The sequence below is a fragment of the Homalodisca vitripennis genome, chromosome X (assembly GCF_021130785.1).
Source record: "Homalodisca vitripennis isolate AUS2020 chromosome X, UT_GWSS_2.1, whole genome shotgun sequence".
NCBI lineage: Eukaryota > Metazoa > Arthropoda > Insecta > Hemiptera > Cicadellidae > Homalodisca > Homalodisca vitripennis.
This window is the reverse complement of record NC_060215.1, coordinates 62,659,493-62,683,940: the sequence shown is the minus strand read 5'-3', so window position 1 is coordinate 62,683,940 and position 24,448 is coordinate 62,659,493. Positions and strand designations below refer to the sequence as shown.

The 24,448-nt window shown below is 33.2% G+C and overlaps 1 protein-coding gene across 1 annotated transcript in view; it reads left to right on the top strand.

Moving 5' to 3' along the window:
* The window catches only part of LOC124369073 (cytosolic 10-formyltetrahydrofolate dehydrogenase), a 61,102-nt gene that overhangs the window by 26,885 nt on the left and 9,769 nt on the right, over window positions 1–24,448 (top strand). Inside the window, exons 6-13 of the mRNA XM_046826788.1 lie at window positions 2,249–2,473; window positions 3,141–3,352; window positions 4,621–4,897; window positions 6,388–6,725; window positions 8,878–9,071; window positions 16,325–16,515; window positions 18,899–19,018; window positions 21,539–21,789. Of these exons, the coding sequence (XP_046682744.1) occupies window positions 2,249–2,473; window positions 3,141–3,352; window positions 4,621–4,897; window positions 6,388–6,725; window positions 8,878–9,071; window positions 16,325–16,515; window positions 18,899–19,018; window positions 21,539–21,789 (1,808 nt within the window). The remainder of the gene's footprint in view (window positions 1–2,248; window positions 2,474–3,140; window positions 3,353–4,620; window positions 4,898–6,387; window positions 6,726–8,877; window positions 9,072–16,324; window positions 16,516–18,898; window positions 19,019–21,538; window positions 21,790–24,448) is intronic.

Genomic DNA, 24,448 nt, shown 5'->3' with positions numbered 1-24,448 from the left:
ATGTTTTTAATTTTCTTGTTGTATGGTGATGTAATATTGTTGTATAATCATTAAATATTTGTATAGTTTGGCATTACAAATATGTATTCATGCATTCCATTCAGTAACATTCTTTTTATTGGTCTTAAGTTATACATGGCTAAAAACAATACTTTCACAAAAAACAAAATTGATCAAGTAATGAAATCAAGTGAAAATTATTTGAGAAACAACCAAGAGTGTTAAAAAAATGGGTTACGGTAGATACTTATTTGTTTGTTTTTATTAGCATATTGCTTTTACTAACAACATAATTTCTAAGAACAATCCGTTTCACAGTAAAATAGCCTACTGTCAATATATATATAGAGATGTTTTATGTTAATTCTAAAGCAATGAAGATGAGATGAGTTATTATTTATTAAAATGTATCAATTTCTTGTGTTGTACTTGAAAACTTAAAGAGAAATTAAAAATAGAAAATAAACTGTCTTGAAAATATCAAAGGTTAGTGTTATCCACGTAATTTTACATTCCAAATATACAAATATGAAATAATTGCTTCTTGCCTCATTGTGTTGTTTATTCTGAGGATGAAGTGTACAGTACACCTCTCCAAATTGACAGAGTGTTAGACATATTCTAGTATTAAATTACTAATACTATAATTTTATAATTGCAAGTGTATGCCTAAGCTCTAACTATATTCCAGAAACTACTAAAAGAGATTCTAACAGAATTGGCAATATGGATTGATCACATGTGATTTATTACTCTCTGAAAGAGTCACTAAAAGGGTTTCACTGGTATACATGATGTTAATTTTTTTGAAATAATAAAGATCAGCTTAAAAAAACAAGCACAAGATTTCAGAAAAAATACTTAATTTAGCTTGAATTAAAATATCTATTATATAACAAATTCATGAGAACAACTCCTAAAACATTTTTGAAGTAAGTTACCATTTACATTTAAGCTCTGATAATATCTAGGTACAAGCTTTTCAATATAGCCTACAATTTATTCAGCATCAGAATCATTATATCTCTTTATCAACAAATTTGTCAAAAATTGTAATGGCTTTTATTATTAATGAAGTTATCATAAACTTGTGATTGCAGCTCTAATGCAGATTTGTCAGAACAAAAGTAGTGTCATCTGTGTACATGATGGTCTTTAAGTCATTTGTAAATAATATAAATAGAAAAGGGCCCAAGACATCCTTGTGGTATGCCTCTCCTCATTAACAATGGTTTGGATCTGTATAGGGATCTCCTACCCTTTCCTGGTACTTGAACTTCAACAATCTGGCTATGTCCTTGGAGTTAACTTGCTACCCACTTCTTTGACATGTCTTTAAAATCCAGCGTTTAGCTAATAGTTTATTCAGAATTATTTTCTTCCCTAAGTGTTCAAAGGCTTTGCTATTGTCGAGTAGCAAAGCCGAGGTATGCTTTCGTTACTCTAGCTGATCAGTTGTACTGATGAATTTAGAAATGTAAGCAATTTGAACGTATCTGTCCATACCTAGCTAGTTACCTTGCCTCACCACTATGTCAATGTCAGTTTTCCATTACCCTACCCCTCCAACATATCATCTTTTTTCATCATGTCTTTGTTCAGCCTTCACTGTCACAACATACGTCAGAGTGAGTGGTTACCTTGCTAAGCGTACAACCTGTGTATAAAGATTTGTTATTACACAAGACTTTCCATTTTTTAAATTGTTAGCTACAGTATGTTTATACAGTAATAAATTAAATATGTAGTATAAATAGTACGTAGCTATGTTTCCATCATTAAGATTTTATCTATGTAAATATCATGTAATTAATATTATTTATAGCTAATTTATTTGTATTAAACAAATGTTTAGTTCAAATTTGTGAATAATTAGATTTGTTTATCAGTCTCTTGAGGAATGAATGATCTATGTTCCACTGTATAACTTTATATAATAAATAAATAAACACATAAATTACATTATAAATTACAGGTGTGTGTGTCCTATTTTATTATTTTACTATTCATATATAATTTGTATATTTTTATTTATTTTGGTGCCAACAGCATTCTCTATGATTTTGTCAATAAAGAATATTTTGACTTCGTGATAGTTCGTAAAGGAATGTAACTCTGAAATAAAAAAAAAATTAATCCAGCTAAAAGCCATTTGCACCACCTTAGCATACTATTTTCAGTCAATTGAGATGAAATTTACAGTTATACATTTGTACAACAAAGCTAAGAAAGTAATCCTTTCTTTCAGATTGATTGGAGCAAAGATGCTGTGGGGATACACAACTTTATAAGGGGATTGGACAGTTCACCAGGGGCATGGAGCATTTTAAATGGAGAAGAAGTCAAATTTTTCGGATCAAAGTTATGGAAAAGTGCTAAGCCTGAGGGAACACAAATAGCAGTAAATGGAATGCATCAGCCAGGCATAGTTCACCCAGATGGGATTCTACTTTGGGGCAGTGATGGCAAAATGGTAAGTCAGACCAATGAAGTTAACAAGGAAATAAATTAAGTGTTTTAATTGTCAGTATTCTATATTTTGCCAATGGCGCAGTGTAGTGGATACAACGGTTATCGTTAGATAACCAGATCAAGCAATGTCGAGCGTGGCTGCTGCTTGGATTGGTGACCGCTGAGCAATCCTGTCCTTGCAAGCAGCCCGCCTGCCCAGCCATTGGTGTTGGTTCGGAAGTCTCCTTTAAGCCGTTGGTCTCCAGGTTAAGTGTTAGAGAGGGCTTCTTAGCCCTAACTTCAACTGGTAAAATAAGATATCTTTACTTTTACTTTACTTTACTTTATTCAGTAGTCTTTATTTATTGTTTGAAATGCAATTTAATGAATAGTATCATTCATCTATTACTACCAAACAATGATTAATGTATATGATACTATATTCATAAGAAGCCCCTTCGAGACTGAGAGTTAGAAAGTTCTTCAATAGAGTAAAGAGCATTGTTCATTAAGAATTCTTTCAACATTTTTTAAAACTTTAGTCCATTTTTGGATTTTATATTATTAGATTTCTAAAAACTTAGTAAAAACTTATAAAAATAACTTGTCAAACGTTATAATCTCTCCATTATAATGAATGGCCTCTGATTTTCATATTTTAAATTTTTCAATAGATAACATTGTTGTAGGTGAATATTGAGAGACTGTCAGTGAATGGTAGAATGATATCTGCATCTCAGTTTGGGAAGAGTAGGGATGAGAGTGACGCCTTGCAGCTGACAGAAAAAGAAGAAAATATGATCGTTATTTTGAATTCAGTTTGGAAGAGCATTTTAAGTATAGAAGTTAATAACACCACTGATTTTTTTGCTTCCGGTGCTGGTTCTATGGATGTTGTTAGGTAAGTAGGCTATATCCAAAGTATTTTAAAATTAGAGAATTTTCATTTTACATAATTTTTACCTCTTTTTACAAAATAACAAAATTTGTATTTAATAAAATAATCTTTGTCTTCTTGTAAGAACTCACAGCCATTAAAAACATACCTATATTATTTATTGGCTAGTTTTTATGATCTAAGAGTAAAAATGTGTGTAATTATATTTACCAACTTTTATTATTCTTAAAGAAAATTTTACAATCAAACTTTTTATTGTATTAAGCTTTAAAAATTTCAACCATTTGCTATCTTGAAACGTGATATGATAATATAATATTAATTTTTCTCCTAATTGAGACTGCAAGAAAAATAACTGTGCAAATTGGAGTTTAAAAAAAATATTTACTGGTTTCTGAAATGAAAAATAAAGACTAAAAAACACACAAACAGTAAACAAAAAGAGATAGAATTTAGTTGCATTTAGTTTTTAGCTTGTCTTGGTCCATTGAACAGTATCCTAAAGAAATATATGTATTTATTAATAAAAGATATGTGGTAAATTCCAAACATAAGTGGATATACAAATTTACACGATTTTTTGGGCACATGGTGTTAGATAACCTGTAAAGTACTAAAAAATTCAGATTGACTCAAAAAACAAAAGGTTTGTTGCACATTACATCATTAACAAATGGTGTAATGCTATAAATTCACAATAGGAAGTACCACATATGCATTTCCAAAAATTACTTTGTTGCACATAGAAAGCAATAGATAAGCTTAATTAATTAAATTAAAGTTTTTATTTGAATAAAGCTATTATTTTTAGATTAATGGCTCAGTTTTAATATTTGCTTGATTTCATCGCCCTGTAACTGCTATATTGATATAACCATAAACTATAATAACTTTTTTGTAAACTGAATATGATGAAGTTGATTTGATTAAATTCTCTCTAACATAAATTAGAATTTTTAAAACACATATTATACTTTGTAATTATAGGCTTACAATGATTGTAAGCATATGTTACAACATATGTGTTAACAATTACCATATTTAAAAACATCCGCCTCGGATAAGTCACATAACAACTCACATAATAGGTACAGCTGGAACTGCAGATATTTAGCTGTAACTAAATAGTTAATTCAGACTTGAAATAAGTACAAACAAATTGATACAGAATCGTTTAAAAAAATGGTATGTTATAGTTGTAAAAATTTACTTTGTATATTGAATTTAGTATTTTAGGTCTCTACATTAAATTCATGTTGTGTTACCTATAGATTAGTGGAAGAAATAAAAGAGAAACTACAAATAAACTTGCAGAACGAAGACGTTTTCATGGCCCCTGTGTTCTTGGAGTTCTGTGAAACAGTTGTCAAGAAAGCTCGTGGAGCATCTGACAAGAAAGAATTTAAATACAATGCAATTCAAATGGAAGCCAACAATATCAATTTGACATTTCCAAACCAATTGTTTATCAACAATCATTTTGTTAATTCTGAGTCTGGCAAGACAATAGATTGTATCAACCCATCAGATGAGTCTGTCTTGTGCAAGGTTAGTTTAATTTATAGTCTTTGAATTTTTGTGCCACCATTTTGAGGGTTAGTTTTTATATATGAGAATTTAATTGATCTTATTTCCCTTGGTAATAGTTAAATCTGTGAGAATCACAATTTTAATATTTTAGGAACCCACATTTACATTATAGTGAATATGCAGAAAGCTAAAGTTATAAGGTAGTACAGGTATGCTTGAAGTAAACCATTTTTTCTGTTAATGTAAATGCGTAAAGCTCTGTAAAACTTCGTCTTACATAACTCTTTTTTAAACAATGTTTTTTCTTTTTAATTTTACATTTATCTATTCAAACCTATGTGCCAAATTTAGTTTCCTTAGCTTAACTAGTTTTAAAGATAATACATTTTTTATAAACAAGACATTTCTCAACCTGTTTGCCTGATTTCTTTGTTTGAAATGATGAATACTATCAGCCACAGAAGTTTGACACCCTTTTGTGAACACCCTGCATCCATATATACAGGATGTTTCAGATTAACCGGCCGTTATATCCTGTGGTTGAACCGTTTGACATAGAGCGATGCTATAAACTGTAACCCTAATAAATCTCATACACCAAACTTTGCCAAAATAAGTTTCATTTTAGTAATTACTAAGAAAAGTAACTGAAGTATAACATTACATGTTTTCCAAATAATCTGTAAACTCTAAGAGATGGAATTGAAGTTTAAATTTGAAACATGTTTCTTTTTTAATAACCTTTAATTTGATGTGCCATAAGACTTATGTTCTCATTTAAAGTTTTTTGGGCACGAGGCTGCAAAGTATTTTGAATTAAAATATTTTGGTGCTGTAAAAAAACTTGCAAAAATGGTCATACAATATACTATTTGAAAGCTTATCTTGTGCTTTTTCCAATACAAAAGTATTGACACTTGCAAACTTAATTACAAAATTAGATAGTAAAAAAGGAGTCTCTAAACATTTTCCAAAAAAATCTCTACCATTTGAACAAGACTTAAGATATTTTCAAAATGTAGTAAAAAGTAGTTCAGCGTTCCAAGACCTTAAAAATTATGTACCGCATAACCTATCTTGCTATTTGAAACTTTTGTGATTTGAACCTGTGAACCCTCATTTTCAGACACGTCCTGTATTTCAAATACAAAAAAACCAATTTTGTAATGTTTGGTTTGTGAGATTTATTAGGGTTACATTTTATCGCTTTGCTCTATGCCAAACAGTTCAACTATAGGTGATTGCAGCTGGGTGGTCTTAAACACTCTGTGTGTGTGTGTGTGTGTGTGTGTGTGTGTGTGTGTGTGTGTGTGTATATATATAATTTGAACTTTATATTTTACTAGGTTATATTAAGCATATATGTATAATTATTCACCTTATGGTAAATATACTTTCAAATAAATGCGACTCTATCTCAATATGGGTTCTTGGTCATGCTTTTATGAAAGAACAAATTAACTGTAGACTTACAATGCGTTTCTTTAAAACTATATTATCATTTTCAGGTTCAGTGTGCTAGTGAGAAAGATGTGGATGATGCTGTAGAAGCAGCCAGGAATGCCTTTTATGATGGAGAGTGGTCAAAAATAAGTAACCGGGAACGAGGTGTGCTGATGAATCGACTCGCTGACTTAATGGACAACCACAAGGAGGAGTTGGCGACAATTGAGAGCTTGGACTCTGGTGCAGTCTACACTCTTGCACTCAAGACTCACATTGGCATGAGTGTGGAGACTTGGCGCTACTTTGCTGGCTGGACAGATAAGATACACGGCTCCACCATTCCCATCAGCCATGCCAGGCCCAACCGCAATCTCACCTTAACGCGTAGGGAACCAATTGGGTGAGTTAAGCAAGAGGGAATGTCTGGGATATCAGGGAAGAGTATTTATTTTCTACAAAGTGTTTGTTAAGTGGCATAGTTAAATTTTGTCAATACAGTTATTTGTTACTAATTTCTTACTAAAATATATTCTTCTTAGATCTTTGACTGTTACTATAGTATCAGTTTGTTGCATAGTATTTATATCTCCAGGAAAATAGCATAGGAAACAAGTTAATTGTTTAAGTATCTGTATGCCATAAGTTAATTGAGTACCAACATTGTAACAATAAGTTTAACTTTACTTAACTCTCCTGTAGAAATTACTGTAGTCTACTTGTGCCAATTCAAATGACTCAAGATCTTGTTGGTGAACATCACTTCTGCTAGCCACTCAGTGTTATAGCAATTGCAGAACCATTTGGTGTTATTTAACACAAATAACTCTTTCCCTCTGAAACTGTTTGTGGGCAGTCCAAATACTATTTAAACCAGTTAATTTGGCCACCCAGCATATAATAACAACCTTTTGCGTATTTCAATTGTTTATCTATTTGTTAAACCTAAACATATAAATATATTGTTGTAAAGCTTTTTTAACCCTCTCAGACTTTTAACTCTCAGATCAACGTGCACGTATGCTGTGCAATGTGACTGCAGGTCAAAGTACTCAGGTTGACTAGTTCTAACTCTTCTGCAAAAAGATCAACATAGACTTAGCTATAGCGGCTTGTCTAGTGAATGTAATGAATTCCCAATAATTTGTCTTTTATAACTTAGCTCTAAGTGACACTGTGGCAGTGAATCACACAACAATGAACCCTTGAGTCTGTGTGCTCCTTTCCTTGTTTTTTTGATAAACAAGTAAGGTACTTTGTCATTAATAAATGTATGTATATAAGAAAGACTATGATTAAAATAGGTCTCATCAGGTATACAATTGAGTGCACTACGATGTGATAGACACGATCACCACTTCACGTATTTATAGGTGTCTCTGATGTCGAAACGATGTAAATGTTTCGTTTTGAGCTTCTTTGTCGTTAACTTTCTTTGGATCTCTTCAGACGAACATGACTCAAGATTCCAGGAGTCTGAGACAGCGTCAGATACCAGATGCTGCAGTAAAAGGAAAGTGAACTGGAGCTAAACTCAAAATTCAAATGAGCTTGAAGTTATTGTGACTCGACAAGGCCCTGCCCCCACACCCAAGAAAACCAAGCTTGCTTAACTTAAGTTGTATGGAGGACAATAGACTCTCATTGTCATATATTTTACTATTGTTATGATAAGTGGTTCTGAGAATAAGCAATAAACAATCACAAGAAGAAAAGCTCATTTTCAGCTCTAATACTGGCTACGTATCTGAGCAGAACTATCAACATTTATAGTATATGAATCCTCGGTTATCACAGTTGGTAGAGCAATCCCTTTTGACTTGCTTGCATATTAACAAAGGGAGGTCATCATGCTGAATGTAGATTTGGACATAACAGACAGGCCTTATAAAAAGCCTAAACCGCTAATGTGAAAACATTGTAGGTTAAATAGCAGAAGGCTGCTTTTAGACTGTTTGGAGGATTGTTTGACTCTCAGACCTTGGATCGAGTTTGGCCATAAGGACTTAAACTTCTGTATGTGCTAGTTTCTGATAGGGTGTGGCTACTTCAGATGCAATTTATGCATTGGGAAGATAGATTTAATGCTTAATGTTATAGACTTTATTATTATGATAACTTATGAGTACATTAAATGTTCTTTGTTTACAACTTTCTGCACTAATAAAAGAGCAGAGAGCTTCATTGTGACTTTATGCCAGATATTATCACGGGTTCATGCTAAGGAGATATAAGTAGAGCATTAAGTAGGACATGGCAATTCTAAACCAATAAAGAATGCTAATATCGAGAGGTTAACTAATCAGTAGTATTCAATCAATATCGGAAGTGCAGTTTTAGATAAAGTGTTGTTTAAAAGATAATTTTCATCTGGGGTGTTTGGGATTAACAAATCTTACAGATTCTCTGCAGCTAACACTTGTTGAAGATTTTCTTCCACCTGCACAAAAATGTTAACATTTATATAGCTTTCAGTGTTCTATTGACCATCAAAATAATATATTTTAGTGAAAAAGAGGTTACTGTATATGACCAACTGTCAACACTGTGTCCAGAGTATGTGGCCTGATCACTCCATGGAATTATCCGTTGATGATGTTGTCTTGGAAGATGGCACCCTGCTTAGCGGCTGGAAATACAGTTGTCATCAAGCCCTCTGAACAATCACCTCTCACAGCTCTCAAGTTTGCTGAACTCTCTGTAAAAGCTGGCTTTCCACCTGGAGTAATCAACGTGTTACCTGGAAAAGGTGCCTCAGTGATTTGGACTTGACATGTTTTGCTCAGCTTAATCATAACATGCATGTTGCACTAGCAGCTTCTCATGCATGTGCGCAACAAACAATGGTGGTGAGAAAATTACACTTTACATTTAATTTAAGTGCAAATTTACCTCAACTTCCTAGGGTTAGATTTTGTTAACACAGTTTTCCACTTTTATCTTTGTAATCGTTTAAATAAGGGAGATGGTTTAAATAAGGGAGACGGTTTAAATAAGGGAGACGGTTTAAATAAGGGAGACGGTTTAAATAAGGGAGACGCGTCACCAGACTTTCATTGTTACTCGTAGTTATTTTTTAACCACCTTTTTGCTATTGGTCTCTTTTTCAGAGCACTATAGATTTGTTTTTGTATATACTTGTATATTACTTGATCTAATGGAAAAATGTTTAAGGCTTCAGTGAAATGGTCCAAATTGGTAGTTGAAAATGAAGTAAGGGCTGTAAGTCTCAGAGAAGAGTAAACACTTAACATCAGAACACAACCTAGTTTTTATGAAATCGATAGAGTACTTTCACATGACAAAGGAAATTTATAGTCAACCTTACTGGTTGTGGGTTGGAGTTGAACTAGAAGGATAGCGAATAATTTGGGTTGAATATACCCAATGGTAGTATCTATTTTCACACATCATATTTTATTAGTTTGACACATTTACAACCAATCATCAAAAACATAAATACTTGCTATAACAGTTTCAATCATTGAAATAAAGAGACTGAAAATGTCAAGTTTACTAAAAGTTTGTTTTTAAATGTGTCAAAAAAATACATGTAACAAATACTAGTACTTGATTTTTTTATAGTCCGTATCCTCTAATTCTAATTCCTGCTAAATGTAGTATGGCTGATGATTGATTCCTTTTTAGGGAAGATTTCAGAGTTGATTTCATGGAATAAATAGGTTGTGTTATTATAAAATGCAAATTAGCTCATGCTTCCTGAATTATGCTATGGAAATTTCCTGGCCATGCATATTTGTAAATAGAGTGTAAATAGTTCAGTTCTGTAAAAATTTGTTAAAAGTTTGTGTCTAGATGTGAAAAATTAGTATTTGGTTGTTTGATAGGGTATAGTTAATGGAAGTACTCCTTCAGTACTGATTTCAGCAGTCTCCCAGGGCTCAATCCTGGGTCCTCTTCTGTTCCCCGTTTACTACAATGATGTTTCTAATTTAACATCCAATGTACAGGTCCTAATGTATGCAGACAAGCTCCATTGTAGCTTATAACCCTAATAAGGTTCATCTGTCGCAGATACTGACTGCAACCTTTGACCAAATGAATACTCGATGCGATGTAAATATTCTGAAACTGAACCCTTCAAAAACACAATTTATTAATTTTCATCTAAAGTACAGTACAACCCCTCAATCTGATCATCATATTTACCTTCTCATTTAAACGCCGTACCTTCTAGCAAATTCCTTTGTCTTGATATTGATTCTACTCTTTCTTGGTATCAGGAAGTAAATTCTTTACTCCATCATCTCAGTAAAGCTTATTTTGCATTACTGACTTCGTCTGTTGAATTCTCAGCCATGAGACAGGTTTTCTTTGCGTACTTCCACTCACTCATTTCTTATGGTATCGTATTTTGGGGAAATTCTATGGAAGCACTGAGGGTCTTCAAACTCAACTTTCCTCCATTGTTTATCCTCCAATGGTCTCGTATTTCGAAATAATACTCCCATAGATATTTTGAGCAGAATCACCATTACTATTAATCTACCATAAATTCTAACATCTTACAGTATCTCATCCACAGAACCACATTTTTTTTAATCTCCAAGATACACTTGCTTAAAAATTTATAATAATTGGCCAGACCACATAAAACCCGAGCCATGTCTCAGAAGTTTCAAAAAGCTTGCTGCTGAATTTCTTCTTCAAAAATGCTTTTACAGCCTCTCTGAGTATCTCAGTCACCATAGTCTGGACATCTGATTTAAAGTGTGGACAAATTTTCCTAAGCTGGAAGCTTAATCCAGCTCAAACTTCAAATTTTGTTTTGTTACATTTGCATGTTATTTTGGCATTTTTACAATTTTATATGACAAACTTGTAATTCTAGTTTTAATGCACATGGCCCTTTCTATTTTATGTACATATTAAAATAGTCTTCCTTGATTTTAGCACATGTGTCTTTGTATTTATTCACATTTTAAAGTTGTATTTCTTATCACTCATTTGACAAGTCTGCTACTCAGGTAAACATTGCATTTAAGGATGTTCAAGACGATGGAAATAAATAAAAACTCATAACAGAAATATTTATGTACACATTACTGATAATTTAATTAAGATTAGGTTAATTGACTTTAGAGCTCTAAATATCTTCTTGTGCTCATGGCTGTGAATAGTTTTTAATGGTGATTTCTTATTGCTATCTGCTATCTAATTGCTAGGTAAAAAATATTTTACTAATTTTAATTAAAGCTTTTGTAAACAAGTTTTATTTGTTTCTATTTTTTACTTATCAAAGTTTAAGACAAAAAAATTAAAAAAAGTTATTAATACTTATAAAAGTCTTATAAACCTGTTTATAAATATACTCTGTGTGTGTATATATATATATATATATTCATTAAATTTGTATAAGTGGCAATAGCTTAATTTAATTTCAATAAATATTGAATCGCAAAAAGTACTTGCTCCGCCAGGACTCGAACCCGGATCTCTCACTTGCCGGGTGAATGTGCTACCATTACACCACAGAGCCCTCACTTTTTATGATTCAATTATTTTGTATTTGGCCGATTCTTTTACATATGTGTTCAAATAACCAAACTAACATATGATCGGAAGACCAAATACCTGTCAAATGACTTCTATTTACATTCATTAAATTTGTATAAGTGGCAATAGCATAATTTAATTTCAATAAACATTGAATCGCAAAAAGTACTTGCTTTTAAATGAATATAGGAGTTTTAACGTTTTGTATTATTTATTATATAAAACTTAAAATATAATTTATACATGAAATTAAAGGAACTCAAATAGTTATACCCGCAAGTGTTCAATGTGAGCTCCATTCCTCACACGGCACACATCAAGTCGATAGCCTAGTTCTTCCCAAACTTTGATCAATGTGTCTGAAGTGATTGTTGCAACAACCGGTTACAATCCTGTTCCTTAAATCGGGTAGGCAGCAGAGATACATACACACTATCTTTTATGAATACCCAAAGGTAGAAATCACATAGCATCAGGTCTGGTAAACGTGAAGGCCATGCGAAACAAGCTCTGTCATTGGACCCCTTGTGGCCAATCCAGCGGCTGGTTACAGTGACCAATCGCATACTGAATTATGCCAGTCAGGCGGATCTTGCTGCCAACTGAAGTTCTGTGGCTCATCTTCCATTTGAGGAAATCATAGTTCTAGAGCACCAAGATAAAAATACCAGTTACAGTTCCTTCTCAAAAACATAAAGGCCCATAAACTTTCCACCTAGATATGGTACACAAAACATTCAATTTATGGGAGTCTCACTGCAATTTTACCACCTCAAGAGGGTTTTCTGAGCCCCAGATACACACATTGTGAACGTTCACGTGTCCACTGAGGGGAAATGTTGATTCATCACTGAAAACAACATGATCCAGACAATATTCATTCTTGTGAAACAACATTTTGTTTGCAAAATTGGTAAATTTTTATCAACATTTTTGCTACTAGCGCTTTCCAACGGATGGCGCTTTGTATGCACACAGGTGACAACAAAACTGTTTGAGTTGCTCTTTGATTTGATGTATGGATTTATAATTTTAAGTCATATATATAAAAGAAACTACAAAATGTTAAAACTCTGATATTCATTTATAAACATCAGGTATTTATACAAGTATGCCAGTGTACTGTATAAATAACCTCACTGCACTGTCAAATAGAATGATTTACTTCTATATGTCATTGAAGTTTATACATGTATAGCATAAATATTTTAAATTAAATTAAAGCACTAACACAAAACAACGGATACCAAGAAAAAATAAATACACAAAACTTTAAATAGGGTAACTGTAAATATCATTAGTTGCACAGGTAGAGATTTGAACAATATTTTCTATATATGTATATGAAATTTAATCCCATTGGATATTTACATTTAAGAATCAATTGATTGGCCTGTTCAAGATTTTAAAATAAAAATTGTCTTATTTTCTTCATTATAAGACAAAACTATTAATTCTTTTAAGTTCATAGCACAACAAAATTTAATTTTTTTTCTGGTGTGCAGCATGGCTAATGGCTTCTCTTTATATTTATTATTTATGTCAAATCTATTTCCTGTTATTCTGACTCTAAGATGTGTAAAATATACACATGGTTTATTGTGTATATAATTGTATTGCTACATTAAAAACATTATGTCTTTTTAGTTAAGCAAGTGAGTAGGATGTGGCTTCATCACAAAAAACTAAACAGTTTATAAGTTAATTTTCCAGTTTGGCTGGCTTACTCTCACAATTAATTAAGTTTTAAAACTATTTCATTTGGTTTTAATTGTTGAAATTCAAAGCTCTACTATATATGATAGAAGACTATATAAATCAATTCTCCCGTTGTTGGTTCACAATTACATTGGTTACTAACAGCCTACCATTTGGTTTATTCTTACAACTGCATCTGTTACGTTTGAAATTCAGGGGAAATGAAATGAAAAATGACTTTATTAGAGGTGAAGTTAGGACTATAAAGTCCTCTCTACCACTTAACCTCATACAAATTAAACTAACATATATATGTATACATTTATAACTAAAAATTAGTCTATTTATTTACATTACGTATTAAATGAATCTTAAAATCAAAACAATCATCAATAATTAATGTAACTATATACAAATTTACAATAATATCGCAAGACACACACTCGCATTCATTCAACTTGCATGCAATTGCCCTAAGTACCGCACACCAAAGCCGCCAACCGCTACACCCCCTGAGCCCCCAGCATCAAGGCCCTGACCTCCGCCCCAAAGCGAGCGCACTTATCGATGGCTCTGATGTTAACAGGTAAAGCATTCCACAATCGGCAGGCAGAAACCGTAAACGATTTGCTAAAGGTAGTTGTTCGATGAATTGGGATAGATAATAAGGATGTACCCCTCCTTGTACTTCGTTCACTTATTTCAGACATAAATCGAAAGTTGTTTGAAAGATAACTAGGACAATTTGTATTTAAAAGAGCGTGCAACAGAATGAGTGAGTGATAGTCTCGAAGGTCTTGTAATTTTAAGATAGATAATTGATTGAAGTAGGGCGTTACGTGATCATCACGTCTGAGATTGAAAATGAACCTTATGCAAAAGTTCTGAGCACGCTGGAAAATGAGTGATTATGGAAGGCTCTTCATTAAATCTTGTTTTAAAATGGCATCGCACATTTATAGGTGAATGGTGAGTGAAAATCTATGACAAAAATACTTTATTGTCTCAAAGCCATTACAAAATTGGGCAGCATTATGTTATGGTGTTAATAATGTGCAGAATAAAGCCAGCATTGTCAGCTAAGTAAATAACCATTGTAATCTGAGCTTGTTTTTCCATTGATACCAACTTAAATAGTCTGAAAACCTTTTTATTCAGTAATGTATATGCTTAAAATTGTAAATATAATTTAGAATAACAGTGTATTAAGTATAGCAAAAGGTGATTCGTAAACATTATTTACAATAGATTGATTTTTCTCACAGAAATTTGTTTTATCAAAATAGTGATGGGCACTGGGTTGATGTTCGTGTTATACCTCTTGAAAAGATCTGTGTGTTAACAGGAACATAGACATATTTGAGTATATTGTTATTGTTATATTGATTTAAAGTGTTTTAAATGCATTTCAGTAGGTGTTTTTATTTTTTATGTTAGAGTTCTTAAAGCCAAGTTTTATAGAATGAGAAGTTAATTTCTAGCAGATGTAGCTCCCAAACTATTTTGCTGTATTTTGCTCAAATGTGTCTTTAGTAAAACATGATAGTGATTGTATCCACATCTATGCTGCAAGCACTCTTGACTATTCCTATAACAGGTTGCCAAATTCAATTTATTCTACAGATTGTCAGCGTGAAGGATCCAGAATTGTTTCCAATAAAGTGTTATATTCATAAAGTTGGTGTTGTTTTCTCTTGAAACCTCTTCTGGTTAAGTGGAAATAAGATATTGCCTTCTTAAAAAAAATAATCTGTTTTATTTTTGAGTGGCTAACTAACTATTAGGTATACAATCAAATAATTTAAGGTCATGTTTAAAGCATTCTAAATATTTAGTCTATTCTACTTTTTCAGAACATTAATGTTGCCGTAGAAGGGTTGTGTCATAAGAATACATGACAGCTGTACTACAGTCTTTCATATTGTCTGGAAATTGTTATTGTGTTGGTCAAAGAGTATTGGGCCCAGAATATCTTGTCAAAGATCCTTGTAGAAATCCTCTTACCAATAGTCTTTGTAATTTTATTATTATGTTGTCTTTTGTTACTCGTATTTCCTGAGTAACTCAGCTCTACAAACTGTAATTGTCCCCTTCACTAACTTGTGAACAAGGTTTTAGTCACTTCTCCTTCCTTCAAGATTTCCAATCTATTAAGAAGTTTAATGTAATTTTACAAACAATAAAAAGTATTTGAATAGTCAAATAGCATAATTCTGAAATAATATTAAAAAAACTCAAGTAAGATCAATCGTGGTTGAAGTTCTGGAGGTTTATTTTATAAAAGCCTTGCTAATTACTGGACAGACAAATCATACAACCATATTTAATTGTATTGGTCACAAGCTTTCATGATGAGATCTCATATATTCCAGTTAAAATTCTATAAATTTACTGTCTGTGTTGTTTTTTGAGTTGGTAATCAAATGATGTGTTGAAAAAATTGGTGCTCTTAAACTGTTATCTAACAAAAAACTTAATAAATACATCATCATTGAATGTTCTAAAGATAAAAATAATCTGTATTTACTGCATCAATGGTATTTGCAAGACTAATTGAATTGGTATTTTAATATTCAAATAGCTAATCTTTTATTTATTTGAGAGTTTGATAAATATATTTGAAGGCCCTCAACGAACTATAATGTAAAATCTTAGAATGGCTGCATTATGGATTCCTATAAATATGGAGACCAGGAGTTATAATTTAAAAGTTGTTTGCTTGTAATTATAAATTTGTTGAGACATAATCATGTAAATATAAAATTAATAAAATTACATATACGACAGGAAGTGAAGCTGGAGCAGCTATAGCAAACCACGCTGATATCAGGAAGGTGGGCTTCACCGGTAGCACCAAGACTGGCCAACACATCATGAAGAATGCAGCCTCCAACTTGAAGAAAGTTTCACTTGAGCTTGGAGGCAAATCTCCACTTGTAGTCTTTGATGACTTTGACCTTGATAAAAGTGTCAGGCTGGTGAGTTCATAACTTTAAAAATCAGGGGTTTGTACACACACACACACACACACACACACACGCACGCACACACGCACGCACACGCACACACACACGCACACACACACACACACTTTTTACAGAAATGGTAGGTCAATTGCTGAGGCAAGTAAGCAAGTAGAAAGTGATGTTATCAAAGGTTTTGAAAACAAAGCCTTGGCTTAGACCACTTGGTATAAACTGAGCAAGGCATTGAACTATGTGAATCATAATGATCTTATAGTGAAGTTAAGTTATTATCGCTTGCATTGACTGTCAAGAATAATGTACATATTAAGATCATTGTGTTTTTACAAATATTATGTAAGTACTGCTTAATGTTCATACTTCAGTTCACATAGCCTAATACAATGGAGTAATTGTAAAAGGATACAAAAACATTTATCTGTTAAAGGCTGGAAGAATATTTCAGAGTCAAACCTCTTAGACTACTGTAAGCCCCTTTTTATTACTGTATTTTGCTTATATTTTTTATGTGAGAAAAAAAAAACATCAACAAGTTCATCGGTAGTAAAATCAGGATCATTATCTATATCATCTTGGAATAAATCATCACTTTCAGTGTCACTTGAAAATATGAGTAAGTCTTCTAGCACTTAATTGTCTTCAATACTGTCACGATTCATTGTATTTACTCACAATAGCAAACAAAACAATAACAATGCAGACGTTGAATTAGCAGAACGATAAGAAATGGCCAACGCAACAACAAGTTCTTAAACAAACCACTTTTTTTGATATTCCAGAAAACTGCCATGAAAACATTTTATAGATCATATTCCATAGAGTAAGAAATAAAAACATTGAAATAGTGAATGGCTACCAATGTCGAATTCCAAATATGTTTAAATGCATTTTTATTACTGTAATAGTCGGTGCCGTTAAAAGACATTGTCGGCAGTCTATAGAATTCTATGTACGACATCAAATGAAGTTGGCAGTGAAAGTGGTAAAGAAATAAAGTTAAATATTTTATAAATATATGAGCAAAGATTTCCTAAAACACAGTTTATACTGTGTGGTACCTCACAATCACACAGTCACAGTCTGTGACAGCAACAGATTCCAGACACTGCACCATTAGGAAGGTAAACTGGAGCTAAACTCAACATTCACATTGAGAAAACTTGTTGTTCAATCATACCAAAATATTTTATTGCAACAGAATCAGGAAGCCTTTAAACAAAAAAAAACTATTGTTTTCTTCAGGAAAGTAATACTTTCTTTTATGAATAAATAGAAAGTTGAAATTAAAAATAATACGAGGGGTATTAGAAAAATAAGGTTCCCTATGCCGCCGAGACAGAATGCGATATGTTGGAAGAAATCTGGCAACACGGTCTTACTCATCAGCTATCCCTCTCCCTATCCATACCACTCGCGCCTGGCTACGTCCAACAGTGCCGGCCTAGCTGCCTTCGAAGATGAAGCTCCCTATCGTTGTTTCTGCCAGATGCGAAATTCGTACTGTGATACTTTTTTTAAATGCAAAACAGATTTAACCTATTGAAATTCATCGTCAGTTAATCGAAGTTTATGGGGAAAACATGGGCGTTTCACTTTACCCCCGAAACCAAGCAGCAATCACGTGAATGGCGTCACTCAACTTCGCCTAAACCGAAGAAGTTCAAGCAAACAAATTGTGCTGGGAAAGTCATGACAACCATCTTTTGGGACAGGAAGGGCCTGCTTCTGATCGACTTTTTGCCTCATGGAACAACAGTAAACTCTGACAGATATTGCAACACATTAAGAAAACCGAGACGCGCGATCCAGAACCGACGTAGAGGAAGATTGTCCAGTGGTGTGAGGCTTCTCCATGGCAAGGCTCGACCTCATGTCACATCAAACTCAAGAACTGCTGACAAATTTTGGCTGGACTATTGTGCCCCATCCCCCCTACAGCCCAGACCTAGCCCTAAGTGATTATCACTTATTCCCAAAATTAAAAGAACACTAGGATGGCCAACGCTTCAGTACCGATGATGAAGTCAAGGAAGAGGTTACTCGATTCCTCAAAGGATTGGCGGCAGAATTCTACAACATGGGGTAGAAAAGTTGGAGCATCGTCTACAAAAGTGTTTGGACAGAAACAGTGATTATGTGGAAAAATAGCTTAACTTTTGAGGTTTAAATTGATGTATAACACTAAGTAGAAATATAGAGCTGTCTATTTTAAAAAGTCATGGGAACCTTATTTTTCTAATACCCCTCGTATGTAACATTCCGAGTAGTATATGTCTTACCTACTTCCAGATTAGGATGTTGTCACTTAAGAAATACTATTAGTTATTATGATTAATATTTGATTTTATGTGTGGTTTAACCAGTTTGTGTTTTTTAGAGCATGGGAGGAGTTTTCTTTAATAAAGGAGAGAACTGCATTGCGGCTGGACGTGTATTTGTTGAATCTAGTATTCATGATGAATTCTTGAAGAAATTAGTTGAAGAGACTAAAAAAGTAGTAAGTGATTTTCAAGGAAATTAAGTTTGTGATAACATATTGTAGACTTCATATCTCATATATTTTATTGTTTACTTTTTGTACTTACTATATTTTTTAACTCTTACAGAGTGTAACTTCTAGGGCTCTCAATAAGTAGTATTATGGTAGGACTACAATACTACAGATAATTTAACATTTATTATTTGTATGGATCAAATTAAAATAGCTACATTTTATTGAACCCTGAACAAACATTAATTTAAAAATTTGTAAAAAAATTACATTATGGTAATTAAGAATTATTCTATAAATGTTTTAAAATTCAAATCCTTTTGATGCATCCTCACCACAAATACGCCTTAATTGACAGCATTCCATTTGTAAATTTTTCTGAAGTAGAGAAACTATCAGCAGCAACAATGAGTGGGGCCTCAACTCTTGGCAGAAAATTAGAAGTTAATTCACCAATCACAAACATAATAGTCTTTTTACTCTAACTACAACATGAGATAAAAACTAAATTTAACTTAAAATGTTCCCAATTGACTTTTATCAACTCCTATTCATTACTAATATTTGCTAGCCACTGTTTGTATACACCAGGTAAATTGATTTAGACTCGCTGATATGCACAGCTAAACTGATGAATGTAACTGCTCTGCACTTGTATTGATAAAGTCAATGATCTCTGTTTAACTATTACCAGAACCATATAGAACATTTGAATACTTGCAAGAACTAGCTGTGGTTGTAGTCTCTGTAAATCTAAAGGGTAGTTAAATCATTACAGGTATTTTACAATCTGTTCTCGTGAATTACTGATCTATATGATCATATATTTCAGTACATATTTTAAAATTTTAAGTACACATTTTTTAATATATAAATTTACTTTAATATTTAAATTCGTCTCCATGTTATAGACTATATTCATGCAAATAAATTATTATCTAGCCAAGATGTTTCCTTATTTAATTTATATTTTGCATTCAATAATAATATTTATTAATTCACTCCTTTATTTTGATACCAAGTTAATAATTTTGAAAGAGAATTAGCTTATATTTCATTTGAGAATTTAAAATACGAGGTGTGTTAAAAAAGTATCGTGAATTTTGAATTTTCGCGGGTTACGTATATTCGAATTTCGATTTTTTTTGTGGCGTTATGTTGGTACATATGTCTCTCACTTATGTTGACAATTTCGGCCATTTTGAATGTTCAGTTAATTGTTGACAGCTGCTTTGCTTGCACGTGTTTTGGTTCGTCTTCGATTTTTACTTATTCAAAAAAATGGAACAAAGAACCTGTATCAAATTTTGTGTGAAAAACTAAATTAAGTGCGCGGATGCATTCTGAATGTTGACTGTGGCATACGGAGAAGCTACTTTGGACAAAAGCAACGTTTATCGGTGGTACAAAATGTTTTCAGAAGGCCGAGAAGATGTGAACGACGAAGAGCGTGCCGGACGCCCGAGCACTTCAACAACAGACAAAAAAATTGTTGAAGTGAAGAAAATGGTATTGGCCAATCGTCGAATCACCGTTAGAGAAATTGCCGAGGACCTAGGCATATCGATTGGCTCGTGCCATTCGATTTTAATCGATAATTTGGGCATGAGATGGGTCGCCGCAAAATTCGTACCAAAATTGCTCAATTTCGATCAAAAACAGCATCGCATGAACATTGCTAATGAGATGTTGAAATCTGTCCGCGACGACCCGAATTTGCTCCAGAGGGTCATAACTGGTGACGAATCGTGGGTTTATGGTTATGACGTGGAAATTAAAGCTCAATCATCTCAATGGAAGCTGCCACATGAACCAAGACCGAAAAAAGCACGCCAAGTTTGGTAGAATGTGAAAGTTTTGCTTTCAGTTTTCTTCAATTGCAGGGGCGTGGGTGGTTCATGAATTCTTGCCACAAGGTAGAACAGTGAATAAGGAATATTACCTGCAAGTTATGCGCAATTTGCGCGAAGCAATCCGCCAGAAACACCCGAATTTGTGGAAAAACAAAAATTGGCTTTTGCACCACAATAACGCCACTGCTCACACATCGCTGCTTGTACGCGACTTCTTGGCCAAAAACAACACACTAATGATACTGCAGCCACCGTATTCCCCAGATCTGGCCCCCTGTGATTTTTTCTTGTTCCCGAAACTGAAGAGGCCCATGAAAGGACGACGCTACACCACGATTGACGAGATAGAGACGGCATCGAAGAAGGAGCTGAACAAGATACAAAAAAATGATTTTTTGAAGTGCTTCGAAGATTGGAAAATACGTTGGCACAAGTGTATAATATCCCAGTGGGATTACTTTGAAGGGGACAAAATAGATATTCACGAATAAATAAATAATTTTTGAAAATACACAAAATTCACGATACTTTTTGAACATACCTCGTAATGTTTGAATTTGATCATCAATATTATATGAAGTATCTAAATATGTATGTATGTAAACTAGGTGGGATTATTTAGAAGCAAGAAGAGTGATGTTATTGCAGAATTCATGATAAATCCTGATTACAGGTGATTGGTGACCCTTTGAACAGGAACACCCAACATGGGCCCCAGAACCACTTGGCCCATCTTAATAAGCTGATGGCTTATTGCCAGAAGGCACAAAAGGAAGGAGCAACACTGGTGATGGGAGGTCAACGCTGCAACAGGCCAGGATACTTCTTCCAGCCCACTATTTTCACTGATGTTGAGGATCACATGTTCATAGCCAATGAAGAAGCTTTTGGGCCTATTATGGCTATAACAAAATTTTCTAGCAGGTAAGTAAGATCACTCAACAATGGTGTTTATTAGTAAAAATTAAGAATGTACTTTTTAGGTTAAGCTGTGTTTTTTTTTATTCTCTAAGTGGTGATCACCTTAATAATGTTTATCTGATGTATGCAGTTTTGACATTTGTTATAGTGCATACATCAATACTATCATCACGATTTACATTTGACTGCAATATGAAATAGTTACTGATGTCTTTAGTATATTTTGTTTTGTGACATTTAGAGTGGTGCTGTCTGTGTTTTCAAAATAATTAATGAAACAACCACTTGGGCCAATTGCTTGATTAGTTTCAACTATAAATATAATTGACACAATTGTGATTTTTATTATCAGTGGCTGTATTTTATGTTGATATTACTTCATAGATGTAATATCTTTATTGCTTCGTAGTGTTCTATTAGTACATTCAGGATATACAAAAGTCGCTACCTTCGTTTGACAAGGTTCTATCTGGTCCAACCAAAATTTTAGAGGAAACGAGTTTGGAAATTCAAAATGCTATAATTTTGTTCATTATGAATATAATTTAACAAAATTTTAAACATTTCATTTTGTTTTTATGAAAAAAGTTTTTACTGTTGATTTTATATAAAATATGCCTAAATGCAGTTAGAACCTTGTCATAGACGAAATGAGCAAAAATTAAAGTGACAAGGGTGTAAGTGCAGATACAACTTTATCAAACTAACATGTTTATTTTTCTAAAATTACAAACATCAAACAAGGCTAACATAACTATGAGATATTTACAAAACAATAAACAGTAGTACTTTTAAAGTGTTGAGGTATCACAACTTAAATGTTTTGGTTCATGATTGTGTATAAAACAAGTTAAATTAGAAAAATTGTAAATAATTAGGCATACTTAGCCATATTATTGTTCTACACAAAATGTTCTTCTCTTAATAATACTAATTTTAGAGATCAAGTTTAGTATCACTCCTTATTAAACATCTTTTTGCATTCTACAACAATGCACGTTTAACTAGATTTTTAAAACGGCAGTGTAGTACTCACGGTCTTGCAATGGCATAAACTGAAAAGCAGCCTTTATGTCTTTTTTCTTTGCTTCTGAAATATCTATACACTGTTTTTGGATTTTCGGTTTTACTGCGAAAACATTAACTTCACTAGAAGAGCTTGAAGGTTGCTTGCTGGCTGATAAAGTCTGGTTCTTTCACTTTCTCTGGGGTGGTTCGCTAAACTTGATGTATTTTCAGTTTTCAGGCTCAAGTGGATCATGTGATGACTTTATGAAAATAGTATAGAGAGTTCTTGTAAACCTCAACCTTGAAACACTTGCAAATGGAACTTCTTTGTAATTCAAAAGCTTCGAAGTTTCTGTAAAATTCTTGAAGTCAGCAGGCTGCATTTTAATAATTCGGTACGGTTGGTGGCGACTTACTTGTTTTAATATTCTGACAAGTCCAATGGGAGAATAAGATTCGTGTTTTTTCATCTCTCTCTCTATCCAGCTGTGTGCAATGTCGACTTCCTGTACACAATATGAATGGCCAGGCAATGAATACTGCATTGTAACTGAGCTAACACTCGGGTTATCCCTTAAAAAGTCCAACACTGCATTTGACATAATGCTATTTCTATTTTGGGGCATACAAGAGTCAGACCAAGTTGTTAAATCACTGATATCATTTTCGTCCACCACTACATCGAGGATTCTTCTAACGGCAGAAGCAATGTCGTTTCCTGCACGACCTGACATAGTTTCAGGCCAAATGGCGCAGTACACTTGCTTCGTAACGGTATAGTAGGCTGTCAAGTTGTAGATGTTATGCTTTCTTAAGTAAAATAACGAACTTATATCAGCGTGGGGGACTGTAATGACGTTCTCAATATCAAACAATAAAACTGGCGTGTCATTATCCTTTTCTTTCTTCCTCACATCACGCATTGAATTTTTGCAAACTATATGCCAATCATATTCTTTCTGCAACGTTTCAGTAAGAGTTTCAGTTTTTCTTGCCACAATAAACTTTTCGCATTTATCGCACCTGTCACTCTTTGGACAGTGAAATCCCAGATTGAACTCTGTGGTAAAGATTTTGTAATAAAACGATTTTCTGACTAGAGTAATATTTTATGATGCACATTTTTGTACATAAAGATCGTACATTTTTGCAATCGAGAGATGAGCTTCTAAGTATTTCCTGTTTGTCTTAGCACTGCAGTAGTGGGACCCAACTGTGTGGAAAGATTTAATATGATCCCTTACTAAAGAGGGATCGCCTCTTGGTAGCCTACAGCTGTTTTCTGACCTTCCTCTTTTGTCCAAAGTCGGTGTATTTGTAACGACATTTTTGGTTTTGTGAGCGGTATAGATAGGTTTCTGGGAGATTGCTAGAGTTCCGAGGAAAAACAATTTACACACCTGAAATTTTTCTCCATTCAGAGTACAAAACAACATTTTGTAACAGAGAACAAAATTCTAGCATTTTGAATTTTCAAACTCGTTTCCTCTAAAATTTTGGTTGGACCAGATAGAACCTTGTCAAACCAAGGAAGCGAATTGTCTTCCATCATTTCCATGATTATTTCAAAAGTACTACCATAAATAGGTTAATATAACAAAACACTAACACAACAAAGTAGTAACAACAACAACATGTGGTCAGGAACAACATA